We start from the raw sequence: 19,898 nt of genomic DNA on the forward strand, positions 1-19,898 counted from the left end.
GGGAAATAGTGAAATTTCTACTTTTATATCTAAAGAATTTTGTTCTTGACATTCTTTTGTTTGTTTGGAATGAAGAAGTAGAAAATTGAATTCTTTTTAATTTATTTTTTTTTCAAATTAATATTTAGGATGTTTTAGATTGTTTTTGATATAAAAAAAAATTTAAATAAATATTATTTTAATATATTTTCAATGAAAAAATATTTTGAAAACAACCACAATACTGATTGTAAAGGAACCACAATACGGATTGTAAAGGTACTGTGTGAATCATGAATTTGTATGTGTTTGATATGGTGTTTCAAAAAGTGTTTTTAAAAAAAATTAATATTTTTTTTGAATTAATATATTTTTGATATTTTTAAATCATTTTAATGTAATGATTTTAAAAATAATTTTTTTAAAATAAAAAAAATATTATTGATGTACTTTTCTAGTTTTCATTTAGAAAACTAATTGCAACCATATTTTCAAATACGCACTCAAAGTTTACTTTATTGCTTTCTAGGACATGTTTTTCTTGGACTGAATGCAGGTGATTAAAAATGGAGGAAATGTATTGGTATTATGTGGAAATCCTTTGAAACAAGACTTTTTTTGAAATATACCAGGAATATTGAAGAAAAAATGGTAAAACTGGCTGTTAGTTCTGAATTGCAATGGATTAAATTCAGAAGGAATATGGAAGAAAAAAACTGTAGTGTTAAATTTTTGTATCTGCTAAATTTAGTAAGGCTTGTTTTAGGGTTCAGGAGGAAAATTTTGTAAGCTGAATTTTTTTTTTGTTAATTAATTTCAGGGGCGGTGCTATCCAATTTATGGGCACAAAACGCCACCATGACAAGTGGCTAAGAGACACTGAGACTTTTGCAATCAAAGGTTGCTTTTCTATGACTGAGTTGGGGCATGGAAGTAATGTATGTGAAGGCTGCCGATTTTTGTGTGTGTCTTTTTTACGGTTTCTATGTGGTTACTTGTGCTCTATGGTGTACATTTGACCTGTTTCCTTGTTTGATGTTTTTAGGTTAGAGGAATTGAAACAGTCACAACTTATGATTCGAAGACGGGAGAGTTTGTAATCAATACCCCATGTGAATCAGCTCAGAAGTATTGGATAGGAGGGGCTGCTAATGTAAGGGTTTTGCCTGAACACATGTTTTTGTTAATGCCATTCTTTGTTTCATTCTCCCATATGCAATTTTGTCTAAGTTGACACAATTTTACTGGTATTCAGCATGCAACACACACTATAGTCTTCTCTCAGCTCAACATAAATGGGGTGAATGAAGGGGTCCACGCTCTTATAGCCCAGATCAGGGATGTAAATGGAAACATATGCCCAAACATCCGTATAGCTGATTGTGGCCACAAAATTGGTTTGAACGGTGTTGATAATGGTCGAATCTGGTATTAATCACACTTTTCTTTTCTTGTCAATTACTGTTTTATTAGCACATGATGAATGCAATGATGATTTTGGGGACTTGTTTTCAGGTTTGACAATGTGCGAATCCCCAGAGAGAACTTGTTGAATTCGGTTGCTGATGTTTCACCAGATGGTCAATATCTGAGTGCAATAAAAGACCAAGACCAAGTAATTATTTCATGCTTCTTTCATGTTCTTTAATTGTCGAGCAAACAATTAAGTCAATTGGCACGTGTTTTTTTCCAGAGGTTTGCAGCATTCTTGGCCCCATTGACATCTGGTCGTGTAACTATTGCTACTAGTGCAATTTACTCTGCAAAGGTATTGAATCATGGCAGTTTTCATTATATTTAGAGAATCATTTACTGAAGGCTACTAAATTTTCTGTAAGGGTGATTGTTTACTGCTAATGCATATTCCTCTTTAAGGTATAGGATTACACACCAGCTCTACTAGCCATATTGGATTGGGCTACTTCAAAACAGTTCTGCGGTTCAATATTGGGAACTACATAACTCTTTTATTTAGATAATTACTTTGAGAAAAGTGGATGATGCACTTTTAGTAAGCCTATTTGCTCATCAAAGGAATTGGATTAAGGTTGTGAATTAAATCATAAAGATGACATGGAAGATGAGTTCTAAGTATTGCATTAAAAGGATTTAATTTTCTGATCTGAAAGAGTAATTTTCATCCTACTCATTAAAGCTTTGTGTTCATGGTGTATTGTATTTAAACCATGCCTTCATAACTGGCTGCTTGATTTTCCATTAATATGGATGTCATTCTTCTCTTGTCAGATTGGTTTGGCAATTGCCATTAGGTATGCCTTGAGTAGGCGGGCATTTTCTATTACTCCTAATGGACCTGAAGTCCTTTTGCTTGATTACCCAAGTCATCAACGCCGACTCTTGCCTCTTCTTGCTAAGTCGTAAGTATCTAAGTAGTCGCTATGCACTCATACTGAAATTTGTAATGTATTAACTCTTTTGGGATGTCAAATTGTGCTTCATACACGCAATTTCATAGCAGTAAGATCCATGGTAATAGTGAAGTTTCAATTGTTCTCAAGTTTATTGCTTGCATCTGAGGAATTTTACAATTTGCTCAAGCCCTAGTTTGACATCAGTCATCTGCCTGTGCAATGTGCAATAATTGTGTTTATTCATTAATTCACTCTCATAGAGCCATTGTCATTTATTGCCGAGTCTGGCCTTTTCCTTTTTCTTGAATTCCATAAAAAAGATTATTGTTCTGTTTTTATGTGGAATGTTGATACGATGATTGGGATCTTGCAGACTATGATCTGGAAAAATCAGAAAATGTATCCAATTGTTGTCTTTTATCAAAAAACCATTTTTATTGTGCAAAAAAAATCGTATCTTAAATTCCAGCATTACTTCTGTGAATAGTAGAGGCTCCAGTTGTAATGAATCCTCCAATGCCCTTGGCAATGCTAGTTCTGTAAACTGGTCATGCAACTTGGTTTTGGAACTTCTTCTGCGTCGCAGCTGCTTATTGCTTGTAATTTAAAAAAATAAAACTCTCATTCTGACTTATTTCTTTTCTCTTCCCCGTGGAATGAACCCTTGTCATGCAGGTATGCTATGAGTTTTGGTGGAAATTACTTGAAAATGATGTACGTGAACAGAACCCCTGAATCAGCCAAAACTCTTCATGTTGTTTCAAGTGCATTCAAGGCTATCTTCACGTGGCATAACATGAGAACCCTCCAGGTGACGAGCTAGAACCGCACATGAAATTTAGGTTTATGGTAAAAAGCCTTGCTGAATTTCACTGTATTCATGTTCATTAGGAATGCTGAGAAGCTTATGGAGGACAAGGCTTGAAGACTGAAAATCGAGTTGGTCATCTGAAAGGTGAATTTGATGTCCAGTCAACTTTCGAGGGGGACAACAATGTTCTCATGCAGCAGGTATAGTGTATTGTCTTTATTTGGGTGAAAGTTATTCAATGACAATTTTTTTCTGAAAAAAGAACTATCGGATGAAAATCGAGATTTTTTTGTTTTTGGTTTTGGGTGGTTCGGGCTGCAGGGTGGGGATGGGGGAAGTTGGCACAACTAGGCACCCTTTATGAGCATTCCGTATGTGTCTGTCTATCAGCCATGAAAAAAAGGTGGCTAGGACTTAAGATCTATGTGGTGATGCTAGTGTAATCCAAGGCTTTGAGTTAAACAATGGTTTTGAGCTTGTCTTATGTTACTACTTGATTCTTTTGTTAATCATTTTAGAACATCCAAAAACTGATGAGTTACAATTTAAATGGAATTAAGTTTACTAGCACATACTTCTTTAAGATTTCGGTTTGAAGCAGTGGATTTTTGTTTCAGGTGAGCAAGGCACTCCTTTCAGAATATGGAGCTGCAAAGAAGAAAAACAAACCTTTCAAAGGTTTGGGATTAGAACACATGAATGGACCCGTTCCTGTAATTCAATCTAATCTTACAAGCACTACCCTCAGGAACAGCCAATTCCAGGTAATATATATTGTCTAAGTTTGTAAGCATATTAACCTTTCTCAACATGTCATATGCCTAACCAGTTGTGTGCGTCAGATGAACACTCACTGCTTGAGGGAACGAGATCTTCTGAACCGTTTTGCTGCAGAAGTGTCGCTTTATCAATCAAAGGGAGAAAGCAAAGAGCGAGCATTTATTCTGGTAGGGATGCTTTTCTGGTAATAAAGTTGGTGCTTTCCTGTTCCACACCTGTCATTCTGATTGTTGTTGTTGATGAGATTTTGCTTTAACTATTTGCACCAGAGTTATCAACTTGCAGAAGACTTGGGCAGAGCTTTCTCAGACAGAGCTATTCTGCAGACCTTCATTGATGCTGAGGCAAATGTATCTGCTGGTCCCTTGAAGGTAAGAAATATAGAAATTACTCTTGTATTTTTCTACACATTAGCCTAATGATATAGTTCGGAAAGCTTTAAACCATTTTGTGATGTCCTAGCATAATAAGAATGCATAATGACTGAAGGAGTCAGGTATAAATGAATTGCTGTCGAAACAAGTTTTTTTCTTACGCAAGGAAAAAAAGAATTTGCATCAGAATTAAAAAAAAAACATATATCTGAAGCTTTGAAGGGAATTATACGTGAGTTGAAGTTCTTCTAACCATGGCTTGGTAAAATCTCTCTCTTATTCACCAAAAAAATAAAATAAAATTATGGCAATCTGGCAAGTGGTTAGAACTTAGAAGTGTTTAGGGAAGTGGGTCGTGGAAGAATTATTTGAGCTAATGAGATTTAGTATGAATCGAAGGTCAGAAGGGATGTTTAAAACTTCTTAATCGCATCAGAAATTCTACTGCAGTCTTCATTGCTTTTTCCAAAATCTTGACCTAAAAGGAACATCAGCAAATAGCCTAAAATGTCTGGTAGGGAACATGTAAGATGTTAGAGAAGGGAGAACCTTATCTTGTTGCTGAATTTGTGGGTTTGCTTCCTCTGCAGAATGTCCTCGGTTTGTTGAGATCCATGTATGCCTTGATCTGTTTGGAAGAAGACGCCGCATTCCTTCGGTACGGGTACTTATCAACAGAAAACGCAGCTGCTGTGAGGAACGAAGTGACAAAGCTCTGCGGAGAATTGCGACCACATGCACTTGCACTGGTCAGTTCTCTCGGCATTCCTGACGCCTTTTTGAGCCCCATAGCATTTAACTGGATCGACGCCAATTCATGGTCTTCAGTTCAGAAATAGTGCCTTGAATCGCTCTCTTTTCTTAAGCAAGAGTTTGATTGTTTCCCTTGCTTCAAGTCTAGATAAGAAATCGAGGTGACAACCCAAATTGCTGTAAAACCATCTATTAATAAATAATCATCATTTTTCATGTTTATTAGAACCGAGCCACATCACATCTGCTCTTAAATTTGCGTGGACTGTGTTGCTTGTGCGTTGCTTCTGTCAGAAAGTGGAAGAACAAGGCTTGTACAAGGAAAAGATGAAGAAAAGACAACTTAGATTTTGAATAACAAATATATTTTATTGGGTGGGTTTTTATTTTCTTATTAATGTGTTTTTCGTTTTTTATTAAATCACATATTTTTATTTATTAGTAACATGTATCTCTTCATAAAAATCTAATTCATTTGAATTAAGGAGAAAAAAAATGTATCTCTTCAGGCAAAATTTCATTTCCTTGTTCATTTATTGTTTTGATAAAAATATGTTTCTTATATTAGAATTATTGTTTTGTAAATAGCAAGAAAAGCAAATTTTAACAAAAAAAATATAAAAAATCATGATTTGATAATTTATACGCTATAAAAAAACATAAAAGGAAGATTAATTTAAAATAAAATGTGTAAAAACATTTTAAAATAAAAAAAATAGATATTTTATTTTGATTTAATATGCATGAACATATATTTTTATAATCTTGCAAATTAAGTTCTTATATAATAATTCATACATTAATAATGAAAATTGTTATAAAAAAATAATTTCATCTGAAAATTATTCAAGATTTGATAATATTTAAATTATCATTTAAATTATTTTATTTATAAATAATTTTATAAAATAAAAATAAAAACTTCAAAATTTGGAGGGTGATATAAAAAGAGGCATAGGTGTGCTTGTGCCTTTAATGCAAGTCACTATCAAGATAAAACCGTAGTGTTTAATGTCTATATATTGAACAATAAAAATAAAAGGCCTATTTCCCCTTTTGATTTCTTTCAATTTTTTTCAACAACAAATGAAAATTCTTTTTTAAAATATTGATTTTTAATTCATAGACGAAACACTCATAAACTTTGTACATTCAATGGTGCATATGCAAAAAAAATAAAATAAAATAAAATAAAAGAACCATCATACAGAAGTAAAGTTTGAGAATATTACTTTCACATATCCAGTTTCTAATTACCCCCATTCTTCTTCTGTATGATTCCTTATGGCATTCAGAAAATTACTCTGATAGCCACTGAATCATACAGAAAAGATACTAGGAGGGACCAGTGTGGTTCCTCCCATTTCTCAGATTTGGGTCAATGGCTGACTTGTACCATTCATAGCCCACCAAAGTGGCCTCCATTGTTGCAGGTTCCGCTCCCTGAATATCGTGCCGTTAGAAGCAGTGCTTCTCATCTTTTTAAAGATGCCGGACCAGTCCTGTAGGCACAAGGGGGAGAACTGTCCTGGAACTACTTTAATCACTGGAAAAAATCAAACCCTTGCACAAAGTAATTTCTAACTCTTTAGTTTACTAACATATGGCTGGGCAAGATGGAAGTGAAGAATAGATACTTCTGCCGCTTCCTTGTGATTAATATATCTGTATTTTTCATAGCTTTGGCTGGGAATATGTTCCATACTGATGTTGTCCAGGTATGTTCTTCTTTATATATTTCTTGTTTATATATAATACCATGACTTCTTTTTGTCCAAATGTTTCAGGGATCATCTTCAGAACCTAGTCGTGGTTACTTCGTTGATTCTGCTTTCTTCGGAAAGGATTCTTCTCTCTATAACATTCAAAGTCAGTGTGGATCGAACTCTACGATATCTGTTTCTGTTCCTATTCCTCGGTCATCCTTAAAATTCCAGAAAGGTTTGCACTTCTCCCTAAATATACTGTTGCGAAGGTGAACCAGTTTCTGTAACTGAAGGGTGCAAATAAATTAACAACAAACCCGTCGTAGTAATGTGTGAGACAGAAGAGAAAGGGAGGATTAGAAACTGGATTTCACCATTGACCAACCGCTCATCCTACTTCCTCTACGTTCTCGACAGCCTATCTTAGTCTTAGAAGAGTCTTTCAGTGGCATATGTAAAAGTGAGTCGCCAGTTCAGGTACAAGATACTATCATTGTTGCTTGGAAAATTAGACATCAAACCAGTAATCACAATGACATGAATTCCTTCTCTGTTTCGTTTTAAGTTTTTTAAATTGAGCAATGCTTAAATTTGACTGTGGGCTGAAAATAAAACATTTGAAACAATTTTGTGAAATAACTAATCATTCTTCCCTCCTCTGTGTTTTTCGGGTCTATGAGCTACTATTCTAAATCTTTGTCTACTCGCTTGTATTCTTAAATATAGATGCGGTATGTGTTTGAAGTCTAAATTTGTGGCGTGAATCTTCTCTCGAAATAAATAGCCAGATATACATGGGCAATGAAAAAGGGAATGCAGAAGGGAAGTCTAATGAGATACTTGGAGGTTGGTATTCCTGATTTCAATACAACTCTTCTGTGTGATTACAGTAAATGGTGCTCATTATGTTTGGAAATCCTAACAGTTTCATTTTTTTCTACAGCATATGATTTCCTATACTCCAATGGTTACTAATTTCAATGTGAATGTCTGGTAAAACGCCTCCTATAAGGATGCTTCTGCTCTGCGGTTACCACTAGCAGGGAATCTTCTATAGAAAGCACCTCAACTCTTTGTTCTTGTGATTTCTTAAGCTGATGTTTATATCTTTGCAGGTAACAAATGCCTACCTTCAGTTGTTTAAAGGGCTTGGTGCAAATGTGACGGTAGGATTTATCAAGGAAAAGCCTAAAACTTCAAACGCTCTAATCATGTTTGATATCGCTTGATTCTCAAATGGGCACCCTCTTCTTTAGATGGGTTATTTTACAACTATTCCCTGCACGAATGTGGGATCCATTGCTTGTCAGGATTTATTTACTATGAGGCAGAATCTTGTTACAAATTTGTTGCCAAGTGGGTTAGAAATAGTTAAGGATTTCCAACAAGTCTAGTGTTATAGAACTTTTTTTTTTTTTTCCAGTTAGTTTCTTCCTTTGAAAATGATAACCTTTCTTCTGAATTCATATGGTCTTCAACATCATTTTGCTATAGGTGGTGTCGACATCTCTGGTTTATGAGGGACAACAAAAGCTGCGGATCATGATGAAAATGCATGGGCTTGCAGATGGACCTTATTGGTTGATTTCTTATACGTGTTTTCTTTCTATATCTGCACTATACATGTTTGTCTTTGTAACATTTGGCTCACTCATTGGTTAGCATTATCCAATCCTCAGTGCTTTATAAACTAGCCTTCACTGGCTTCGAGTTATTAACATAGCTAAATTGTAGGGTTGAGATTCTTCACCCTGAATGACTACTCCATCCAATTTTTATTTTATTTCCTCTGTATAAACCTGCAAATTTCCTTGGCGTTTCTATTCTCCGCATTCTGTTCGAACATCAAGACTGCTACAGGTTTGATGTTATAAACTGTTGGACTCATTTGTTAAATGATAACTACTTCAAGATGTTACAAATCTTCCTCGTCTTTGATAGTTACAGTAACAGGCTATTTATGTGTCCTTGGAAGCGGGCTTTTAGGTGAATTTCTTTTCAAGTTCTTCATTGAAGACACCTCTTTCCCAAGTACGTAGAAGAAAATGTGAAACCAAAATACTTTCTATTTCCCTTCAGATTTTCCTAGTTAATTAATGATGTTTGTGGGAGAAGAAACCCTGTTTTCAGATTTGTTGAATACTGCATTTAATTCATTATCTGATATTTTAACAGACGCGAGCAGGCTAATGATTATCCATGTGATTGAATTTGTCATTTTTGTGAACTCGACATAACTGTAGAGTAGCTTAGTTGTTCGCTATGCTACCTGTTAAGTTTGCTCTATAGGCCATATTGTCCACCAGTTGCTGCTGCTGCTTGTTTGTGGGCAATATTTGCGTAAGTTGTTAAATTACTTTTTTCCAACACTCGTAATGTGATTCGTTTCCGCTGTTACAGAATGATGTTGTTGATACTGATGGCATGAAGTGGGGAAGTCTGGTTGATAGTGACAATGGGATGATTATCATGCTTCTTGAGTGGCTATTGGTCCTCTTGATAGCTTATTATGTGGATCAAGTTTTTTCACGTGGAAGTGGAAAACATACTGAATATTTATTGCAAAAATTTCGGAAGAAGCGTTGTCAATCTTCATTTCAGAAGCCTAGTTTGCACGAGAAGGGGTCCAAAGTTTTTGTTGATATGGATAAACCTGATGTCATTCAGGAGGCAATTACATTCCCTTAAATCTAATTTTGAGTAACCGTTTCCTGCTCCGGTCTATAGTTAAAATATTTCAGTGTCAATTGTTCACTGTCAGGCATGTGTAAATTCTGTTTCTGTTGACACACTTTTGAATGTAGAGGGAGAAGTTAGAGGAGTTACTGCTAGAACAACAACTGCTCATGGAATCATCTGTGACAACCTAAGGAAGGGGTACCCACGAAGGGATGGAAATCCAGAAAAACTGGCGGTGAAAGGTTTATCTCTTGCTATGCCTCGAGGAGAGTGCTTAGGCATGCTTGGTCCAAATGGTTAGTATGGTCAGTATACAAATGGTCATTTCTAAAGTAATACTTGTGCTTCTCTAGTATTTCTGACTTTATCATGTTGATCAGATGATCAGGCACACGACGCCAACCTCAGGGGTAGCATATGTTGATGGCTTAGACATGCAGACTCAAATGGATTCAGTATATACCAGAATAGGAGTGTGCCCTCAGCATGAGTAAGCTAAGATTCTTGCTTCTCATTTCCTCAAGAAACCAACACGTTTAACATTTTCATCCTTAGTTGAAATCAAGCTGACTTTGTTTGTTGTTTAATTTGTTTTTGTTATTTTCAGCCTGCTATGGGATACTCTGACAGGGAGACAGCACTTACTATTTTACGGAAGACTGAAGAACCTAAAAGGTTCTGCTATGAAAAGAGTAGGCATTATCATCTTAACTTTAAGCATGTCAAAGATCATTTAGTTTCTTTAAGAAATAGGTGACTGTTGAAGGGTTTTCAGTCGGAAAATTGTCAAAAGGTCATAGATTATCTTGAGCTAATTAGAACCATCTTAATTGGATAAGCTATAAGTTTCTCTTTTTTACCATTCTGCTGCTCTAGGCAGTGGAAGAATCTCTCAAGAGCCTCAAGTTATTTGATGCAGGGGTAGCTGACAAACATGCTGGGAAATACAGTGGAGGTACGAAGAGAAGGCTTAGTGTTGCCATATCACTAATTGGAGATCCCAAAGAATGTCATTATAACTCTTAAGAACGTGTACTTTCCTGCATGAAATATTCTTGTTTGTCATATTCTTGGAACTTAATTCTGCAGGTTGTTTATATGGATGAACCAGTACTGGATTAGATCCAGCTTCTCGAAGCACTTTATGGAATGTTGTAAAGCGTGCAGAGCAAGAGAAAGAAAATATTCTGACCAGTACAACTCCTACTGTCTCTGATCTCTCTAACAATGAGTGTTTCAAATTAATTAAATTTCCTTTAGGCCTTGCAGTTTTGATACCCATCACAATGCTTGACTTGGTGTTTTCAGCACATTCAATGGAAGAGGCAGAGTACCTTTGTGATCGAGTCTGATTCTATAAGTTAGCATTGCTGATGTATTTCATGCAGTTAAGGTTGCAAGAGCCAGGTTCCCTGTTTATGCTTGGGGGCTGTCTCTGATACCACATTGGAAGACGTCTTCATCAAGGTCACAAGCTCAGCCGAGCAATCCACACGCCTTGAATGGGCAAAAGCTACCATGTGTCCTTAGGCAACCTCTCTGTAGCTCAATTAATATTTGTATTCTTCCATTTCTAGAGATCTCAAACTTTAGCCAGTAATTTGTTAAAAAAAAAAAGTACTTTTATTAGTATTCTTTGTAATCTATCCTCTGAATGCAACAAATGCTTACAATTTTAATATGAGACGTATAAAAAAGGTTTTTATTGCACTACGATTACATGACATAATCTCCTGCATTGCCATGCTAAATGCCAGCATTGGAGAATCAGACAATCATGCATGCAAAGCCTAAGGCTCAGGTGAGGAAGGATTAAAATGTTGACAAAGATTTGTTGCGAAATTGTGAGTCCTTGGACCATTCTTGGCAATTGATGCAGTGAGAGTAAAGGGAGTACCGATCAAGGTTGTGGAAAAGCTTGGTATAGGTAAAGAGTTAAGTATTTTGTATTGGGAGCTCTTGAGTAATTGGGTATATTTGAGACTTGGACGAGAAATAAATTTGAGTGATTTTTTGTAATCTCAAGACATTTTTTTCATTATGAAATTCTTTGATCATTCATGTCTACGTATTACATTTTAGATAATATTTGATTATTATTTTGAAATGAAAAATACAAACATGAAAAAAATATAAAAAAATAATTTTTTTTGATCCTTCTTATCTACATAGTAAATTTAAATAGCATTTGATTATTACCTTGAAATGAAAGAAACAACAAAGATAAAGAGAATATGTATGTCTTTTTATATTTTCTGCTTTGAAAATATAAAAATTTATTTCAAAACTATCATAAAATTATAAATTTTAGATAATGTTTGATTATTGTCTTTCAAATGAAAGAAACAAACACAACAAAAATAAAGAAAACAAATTTTTTTATCCTTCATATTTACATAATAAATTTTAAATAGCGTTTGATTATTGTTTTGAAATGAAAGAAACGATAAAGATAAAAAAATATGTTTTTTTATATTTTCTGCTTTGAAAATATAGAAATTCATTTTAAAATTATTATAAAAATATATCTATTTTATATTTTTATCTTTATTTTTTCAACTAAACATGTTTATATATATTTTTATATATTTGTCTATTCTATCCTAACTAACTAGCCATAATGCAGTGTTGAACCACATGAAATATTGCATGTGTTACAAATATCAAATTTCAATATAAAATTATTCTCTCTGTTTCATTTCCTTTTGGAAGGAAGAATTCAGTTCTCTAAATACATATAATAATTCCTAATTTTCTATCTCTAATCCCTGATTTGTAGTCTATAATAAATACAATAAATACAAGATATTCTGTTACAATTTAGTTGCCATATATTGTTGATATTCTTGCCATAATATACACTGACATCCCCCCTCAAATTGATGTTGGCCGATTAAAAAGCATCAATTTGTTAATCATGAGTTGATGTCGAGGCCAAGACAAGGCCTTCGTAAAGACATCAACTATCTGATGCTCGGTGGAAATGTGAGGTAGTGTAAGAATATTATGGTCAAGAGCTTCACGAATGTGGTGACAATCAACTTCAATATGTTTGGTGCGTTCATGAAACATAGGATTAGTAGCAATCTGAATAGCATTTGTATTATCAACATGAAGAGGTGTAGGAGTGTGTTGAGGAAAACCAAGTTCACGTAGCAAACCCTGGAGCCACACAATCTCAGAACATGCAGAGGACATAACTCGATACTCAGATTCTGTGGAAGATTTTGAGATTCGGTCTTGCTTTTTGCTTTTCTATGAAATTAAAGCATTTCCAAGAAACATACACCACCCAATAACAGACCGACGTGTATCCATGCACCCTGCCCAATCTGCATCACTATAACCTATTAATTGTAATGAATCAGCAGGAGGAAAAAATAATCCTTGCCCATATGTGCTTTTAAGATAGCAAAGAATTCTTCGGATAGTAGCTAAATGAGGTAAGAATTCTTCGGACAACAGCTAAATGAGGTTGACGAGGAGCCTGTAAAAACCGACTAACTTGTTGTAGTGCAAAAGAAATATCTGGCCGAGTAATGGTTAAATAATTCAAACTGCCTACCAATTGCCTGTATATGGAAGGATTAGGTAACAAGTCACCATCATTCTGACAAAGTTTTAAATTAATCTCAAGAAGTGTAAGAACGCTATTCCTTGATTCAAGACCACCCAAAAGAAGAATCTCTTGGGTGTATTTGTGTTGATGTAGAGAAATCCCATTGGACATAGAGTGCACTTGTAGACCAAGAAAATAATGAAGGTGTCCCAGATCCTTCATATGAAATTCACTGTTAAGAGAACACTGTAAATCCTCAATGAGTGGAATGTCAGATCCTGTAATGATAATATCATCCATACATACCAGAAGAGCAACAATACCAGTAGTAGTTTGTTGACGAAACAAAAAGGAATTATATTGGCTCTGAATAAATTTAATTTTCAGAAGAGTAGTGCGAAATTTTTCAAACCATGCTTGTGGTGCCTGTTTTAGACCATATAGGGACCGTTTCAACCAGCAGACTTTATCAAATGGGTAAGTAAACATACCAGGAGGAGGAGTCATATAAATATTCTCTTTTAGGTCTCCATGTAAAAATGTATTTTTTACATCCATTTGACGAAGTGGCCATCTCTTGGAAGCAGCAATTGCCATAATGGTTCGTATGGTAGTCATTTTAACCATAGGTGCAAATGTCTCCTTATAATTAATACTATATGCTTGATAATTTTCAAGAGCCACCAACCGTGCTTTATATTGTTCCACAGATCTATCATGTTGAAATTTAATAGTGTATACCCATTTACAACCAATAGGTTTAATTTCGGTAGGACAAGGAATAATATCCCATGTGTGATTATCCTGAAGAGCTTGAAGTTCCTCTTTCATGGCTTGTTGCCAACAGTCTTGGGTAGAAGCCTAAACATAAGTCTTCAGTGTAAAAGTACTATCAATAATAGCTGCTGAATATCCATACCTGTTTGGGGCATGTGAAACTCAAGTTGATCGTCTTAGTTGAGGAGAATGATTAGATGCCAGTTCCGTGTCTGGAAGGGGCAAAGTGGATGGTGAATGATGTCTTTGATATACAATTCCTGGTTTAAAACGTTCAAAGATATAAGATGGACTATCATCATCAAATGTGGGAAGCTGGATAGGAGTGGATTTTGTAGAGGGACAAGAAGGGAAAAAATTCTGATTTTCAAAGAAAATCACATTTCGAGAGATACGAATTTTATGAGCATTTGCATCATAACACACAAACCTTTTATGAGAATTATTGTATCCTAGAAAAGCACAACGAACAGCTTGGGCTGAAAGTTTATTACGTTCAGTAAATGGTAAGTGAACAAAACAAACACACCTAAAAACATGAAGGGAATCATACTCAAGAATAACACCAAATAAAATAGAGTATGGAGATGCAAGGTTTAAAACTTGAGAAGGCAAACGATTAATTAGATAAACGGCTGTTGATAGAGCTTCTACCCAAAATTGAGTAGGTATCGAAGAATCAATTATTAAGGTGCGAACAACATTTAAAAGATGACGATTCTTACACTCAGCAATTCCATTTTGTTGAGGAGTGTAAGAATAAGATCTTTATGAGAGAATCCCTTTGTTTTTGAGATATTCCTAAAGTTCTTTAGATATATATTCCCCATGGAGTCAGAATGAAGTATTTTAACATGAGCAAAAAATTGATTTTTAACAAATACAATGAAAGCCTGAAATGTTGAGAATACATCAGCCTTAGATCGTAGAAAATATATCCAAGTGAAATGACTGAAATCATCAATAAACATGAAAAAATATTTATACTGAGCATGAGAGATAATAAGGCTTATGCCCCATACATCAATATGAATAATTTTAAAACATTTAGAAGCACGACTACCATGTGAAAGAAATGATAATGCTTTGCTTTTACCCAATTTACAAGAACTACAATCCAAAAATTCTGTTGAAAAAGAATTTTTATTCCCCAAATATCCATGTTTCATAAGATGAGTCAATACATTAGAATTGGGATGCCCCAATTTCTTATGCCAAAAATAAGGATTATTAATGACAGTAGAACAAGCACAAAAATTAATATTAGGAATAAAAAATTGTATTGGAAATAAATGTCTCACTCCTTCACGATCACCTTCCCCGACACTTGATCCTGCACACAACAACCATGACGATCAAAATGAATTTCACAGTTATTTTCTACCATTTGACCAACAAAAAGTAAACTTGTGGATAATTTTGGTGACACAAAAATATTGTTGAAATAAGACCCTAAACTACCAATCGACAAAATCGGCAGATTATCACCATTTGCTACTTGTATATGCTGATTACCCATATATTTTTGTACGTTATACAACCTATTTTCACTGCTGGTTATGTGATTTGATGCTGCTGAATCCATTAACCATTGTTTATTATGTGCCAAATCCAAAGGAAAGTTAAGTTTATTTTTCTTATCAGAAATCCTGAGTGTAGAGAAGGCAGATATTATCATTTGCTGCACCATCTCGGGAGTGAGAGTGCTAGACGAAGAGCTCACCGACGATGAAGATTCTGGTGCTGACGGTGAAGACATGGCTGCGGCAACCATAGAAGCAGCCCCTAATTTCGACTGCACAGTAAACCATTGTCGATTCTGTGAACGTAGACGACATTCCTTGATTACATGCCCCTCTTTCTTACAATAATTACAGAATTTCTTGCTGCAATTTCTAGCAATATGCCCTAATTCTTTGCAATTAAAACACTGCACACTCACACCCTTCTGTCGTCCCCTTCCTTAAGCCATGTAAGCCACATTCATCTCTGTGATAGTGTCCTGAGTCAACTCGTGTTGAGTGGCGAGTCATTGTTCTTCCCGTAACAGTTCCCCTAAACATTCATCTAAAGTGGGTACTGGACTTTAGTTGATCAAGCTAGCTCTCACGACCTCAAATTCTGGCAGGAGCTTCATCAAGAACTGGTCCCTTTAGCTCTCGGTATGAACAAGGTACAATGTTTCTAAACTCTCCTTCAGTATTTTAGAGTAAATTATGCCAGTATATTCACTCCATAGGTTTAGAAATTCAGCATAGAATTGTTCAATTTATTCAATTGAGAGATTACCTTGTTTGTAATTGGCAATACACCATTGACTTCCACCACACCAAAGTTGTCACCAAGCTTATTCTTTAACATTTAGGAAATTGAAAGGTCAGAGAAGTTATTCTTTTAGCCTTGCTATGCAGTGGCTATTGTCCAAATGAAAGATCAACATTCTCTCATGATTTTTCTGGGTTGCTGCAATTACTTTAGGGATATTAACGTTTCAAGGAGTGCCTGCATTGTGTCTACAAAAGTTAGCAAACCAAGCATGTGCTCCATTGCATTTGTATTTGCTAGCTTAGGAAAACGATACGTGTTCTTGGGTTGTGGCGTCATCTGCAATTTGCAGTACTTCATGCATCTGACTTGGCTTCTATAAACAAGGTTTATGAATGCTCGAGCATTCATAAATTTATCAAATCACTAACAAGAAGGATAACAGTTGACAGGGATGACGACGACCATTTAGAGGTGCATTTTGTAATGTAAAGGCTTCAAAACCCTCAACAAAGGTGGTACATCTTCCTCGATCTCATAATTCGTTATGAGAATCGAAGACACTTATTTGTTACATCTGCCAAAGACCGAGTTTAGTTCCCCCAAGTAGTTGGGGAATGTGAAGAGGTGTCTCCTAGGCTGTTTAAGTTGCTGTGTAATTAGCATTACATGATCTGGTCTTTCCTGTTAGAACCATAAAAGACTGAAGATCATGCTTCCATAACTTGGTGTGTGCCAAGGATCCCAAAACACCTTGTGATGGAAGGACAGAAATTCGACAGATACTTTCGACATGAACACTTATTTGTCCACTGATTTAAGAATTACAATACACAGAGTAGTCTTGTTATACTCTATGGACACTCCCCCGATAAATATTAACGAAAGATATGGGAAGGAAAACCAATATAATGACTATTTTATTCTTACTAAAAGATCGATGAATTGACTATTTGAAGTAATAGGATCTTCTTTCAACATCAATCGGTTATTATTAGTTCAATGGGGGAGAACTCATTTTTTTTATATATTTTTAAAATATGATGAAGTAATTAAATTATTTTAAAAAATAAAATTTATTTAACTAGTTTTAGGGGGATTTTTAAATTTTTTACTTTTTAAAAAATAATAAAATAACTAAATTACCTTTCAAAACAATATTTTTTAATTGGCAGCTAAGGGTTTTTTTTGGTATTTTCATCCTAATTTTTTTAGTTATAATTAAATTGATTGCGGAGAAATTTAAATTTTTTATAAATATAGATATTATTTAAAAATAAAAACTAAATGACACATGTATTGCATATGTCAGCAATGTTTATTGTGTTTTGGTTACACATCCAACATGTTCTAAAGGCCAAAGATGGCCTCCCTTGATATCGTTGGAATCGTTTTGATGAACCCTCCATCCTAAGATGGTGTATTTAGCTTGCTGACCTCTGATTGGATGTCGACCATAACCTTTTTTTCTTTTTGATTTTCACATTTGACTCTCTAAATTCTCAAACAAATTTAATTTATTTTTCTTTTATATTTGATCATTATTTTTTTATTACTATTTGTTTTATTTAAAATAATTCATAAAATTAAATTTTTTTTTGCAATCCCATCCTCCTTCGATTTTTTCATCTGTTAAATTTTTTCTTCATTCTTGTTATTGTTATTTTTTAATTTGAGATAATTTTTTAAATTGAATTTTTGTACGATTTTATTTTCATTTAGTTTTTTTTTTCACCTTATAAAACTTGATTATGATTTTTTTATTGCTATTTTTTTACTTTGATAAAAAAATTTAAATTGATTTTTTTTTCTGATTTTATCTTTCAATATTAAATTAGTTGTGAATTAAGTTTATTGATTAAGCTCAAGTATATGATTTTATGAGTTACAAGTTTGAGAGATTAACCCAAGTGTAGGTGAATCACCTGTTTTTCTTCTTCTTCTTTTTTATGAATATTTTTTTTTATCCTTTATCATTTATTTAATTGGAGATTAAGCTCCATTATATTTTCTTTCTTTCTTTCTATACGATTTTCCACTAATTTTGAAAATAATGTGGGTTATCTCATGTCTTTTTATTTATTATTCTTTGTTAAATTTAGTTTTTTTAAAAAAAACATGTTTTTGAATTAAATTAAATTAATTGATTAAATATAAACTTGAATTTCATTTCATGATATTTTGTTTGGTTTATTTTATGAGTCATTACTCTAGCAGAGTCTCTTTCGATTTCACTATGTAGCCTTTTGATATGGCTTTAAAACATTTCGGTGAGCTTTTCCTAGTTATGAAGAGGCGTCCATGGCAAAGTGAATACGAGTTTCCAATGAACTTTTTTTTTCTCCTTCCGAATATAATATTAGCCACTCATTTTTTATAGTAAATTATTTTTATAATATTAGCCACTCATTTTCATTGCCTATTTTTTATCATATTATTGAATTAACTATACTTACTAGATCCAATCAAGTCAATGAGTCATGTTTTGTATTTTTCTTATTTCCTTAAAAATACTAACCATTATTTAAATATTTTTTTATGTTAGAAAAAAAATGATATGTCCACAACATAGCACGGGACAACATTTTAGTTATTGATATCAAAAATACCTTAAAAAAATTCTAAGTACCTTATGAAACTTATTTTTAATTCAAAATACCCTTTAATTTGTCAACAACCTAAAATATTAAATCAAAAAATATTCCTGAGTAACATGGATAATATACATTCAATGCATTTAATTATTTTTTGGACCTGAATGTGTATGTGTGTGTGGGGGGGATTATATTGTTAATTTTAGAGATAAACCTCCATTATAAATTATAAATGGCACCTCCAATGTCAAGTTTGATTTTCATACCTTGTACTATCATTAATTTCTAGTTAATTCTTTTATTTCATTTAGTAAAAAGGCAACTTATTTTTTGTTATGTTATAGAAATCTAATAGAAAGTTCATTAACTTTGAAGCTGGAACATCTCTAAATAAAATAAAATAAATCTATAATTTATAAATTATAAAATATAAAGAGAAAAGAAGTATAAGGTATATAAATTGAGTCGAATTGACTGAGTTTTAAGAATTTTAACTTGTTATCTAATTATTATATTTATTTTTAAATTTTTTTGATTTACTATCATTTATAATATCTATATCATCAAATTCTAACTGATAGTAAATATTATATATAACATATTTTTAACCATTATATTAAAGTTGTTATTATTTAATTGATTAGAAAAAAAAACAAAAACAATATAATTTAATTTAAACAGGTAGAGTATTGGAATTATTTATGGTCCTTCAGGACAACATGGACACCTTACAAATACATCGTTGCAGAATTTCGAGTCCCAATAAAATTAAAGACATCTCAGAGGACAGGTACAGTTAAACAGATTAAATGCTCAGCTGCCATGGTTTTATCCTTTCCTGGACAGCCGTACAGCCGCCACGTATATTCCCTCTCTCACTGTTTCAAGAAACGACAGGGCCAGAGGAGACCCAGCGAGATACACTCGTCAGAATCTCTTATGGCATTGCCTTCCAGTTTCGTGGTCCAACCACATCGCGAGCGCCGTCGTCTCGGCCCCGCGTACCTAATAATGATTTTTTATTTAAAAATATATTAAAATAATATTTTTTATTTTATAATATTTTTTTTAATTTTTTCTTGTTCAAAAATGTTATCACACCAAGAAACAAACAAACTTTGTGTCTGGACATGGATAAAAAACTGAAAAAGGAATCATTGACTTTTTGTTAATAGAGAGAAAAGGAGCGATTATTTTTATAGAATTCACACACGTACACACACACACACACACACATATATATATATAT

At 33.6% G+C, this 19,898-nt stretch overlaps 1 protein-coding gene and 1 pseudogene across 1 annotated transcript in view; both read left to right on the top strand.

Moving 5' to 3' along the window:
* Positions 1–5,452, top strand: part of LOC105117665 (acyl-coenzyme A oxidase 3, peroxisomal-like) — a 6,345-nt gene extending 893 nt beyond the window's left edge. Inside the window, 12 exon segments of the mRNA XM_011015408.1 lie at positions 800–917; positions 1,025–1,132; positions 1,235–1,407; positions 1,495–1,594; positions 1,673–1,747; positions 2,227–2,357; positions 3,027–3,162; positions 3,243–3,362; positions 3,780–3,926; positions 4,005–4,109; positions 4,212–4,313; positions 4,907–5,452. Of these exon segments, the coding sequence (XP_011013710.1) occupies positions 800–917; positions 1,025–1,132; positions 1,235–1,407; positions 1,495–1,594; positions 1,673–1,747; positions 2,227–2,357; positions 3,027–3,162; positions 3,243–3,362; positions 3,780–3,926; positions 4,005–4,109; positions 4,212–4,313; positions 4,907–5,155 (1,564 nt within the window). The 3' untranslated portion in view covers positions 5,156–5,452.
* A 968-nt stretch (positions 5,453–6,420) lies between these two features.
* On the top strand, positions 6,421–11,109 carry LOC105117669 (ABC transporter A family member 7-like; annotated as a pseudogene).
* The last annotated feature ends 8,789 nt before the right edge of the window (positions 11,110–19,898 follow it).

Source organism: Populus euphratica, unplaced genomic scaffold (genome assembly GCF_000495115.2).
Source record: "Populus euphratica unplaced genomic scaffold, PopEup_1.0 scaffold1463.1, whole genome shotgun sequence".
Taxonomy (NCBI): domain Eukaryota; kingdom Viridiplantae; phylum Streptophyta; class Magnoliopsida; order Malpighiales; family Salicaceae; genus Populus; species Populus euphratica.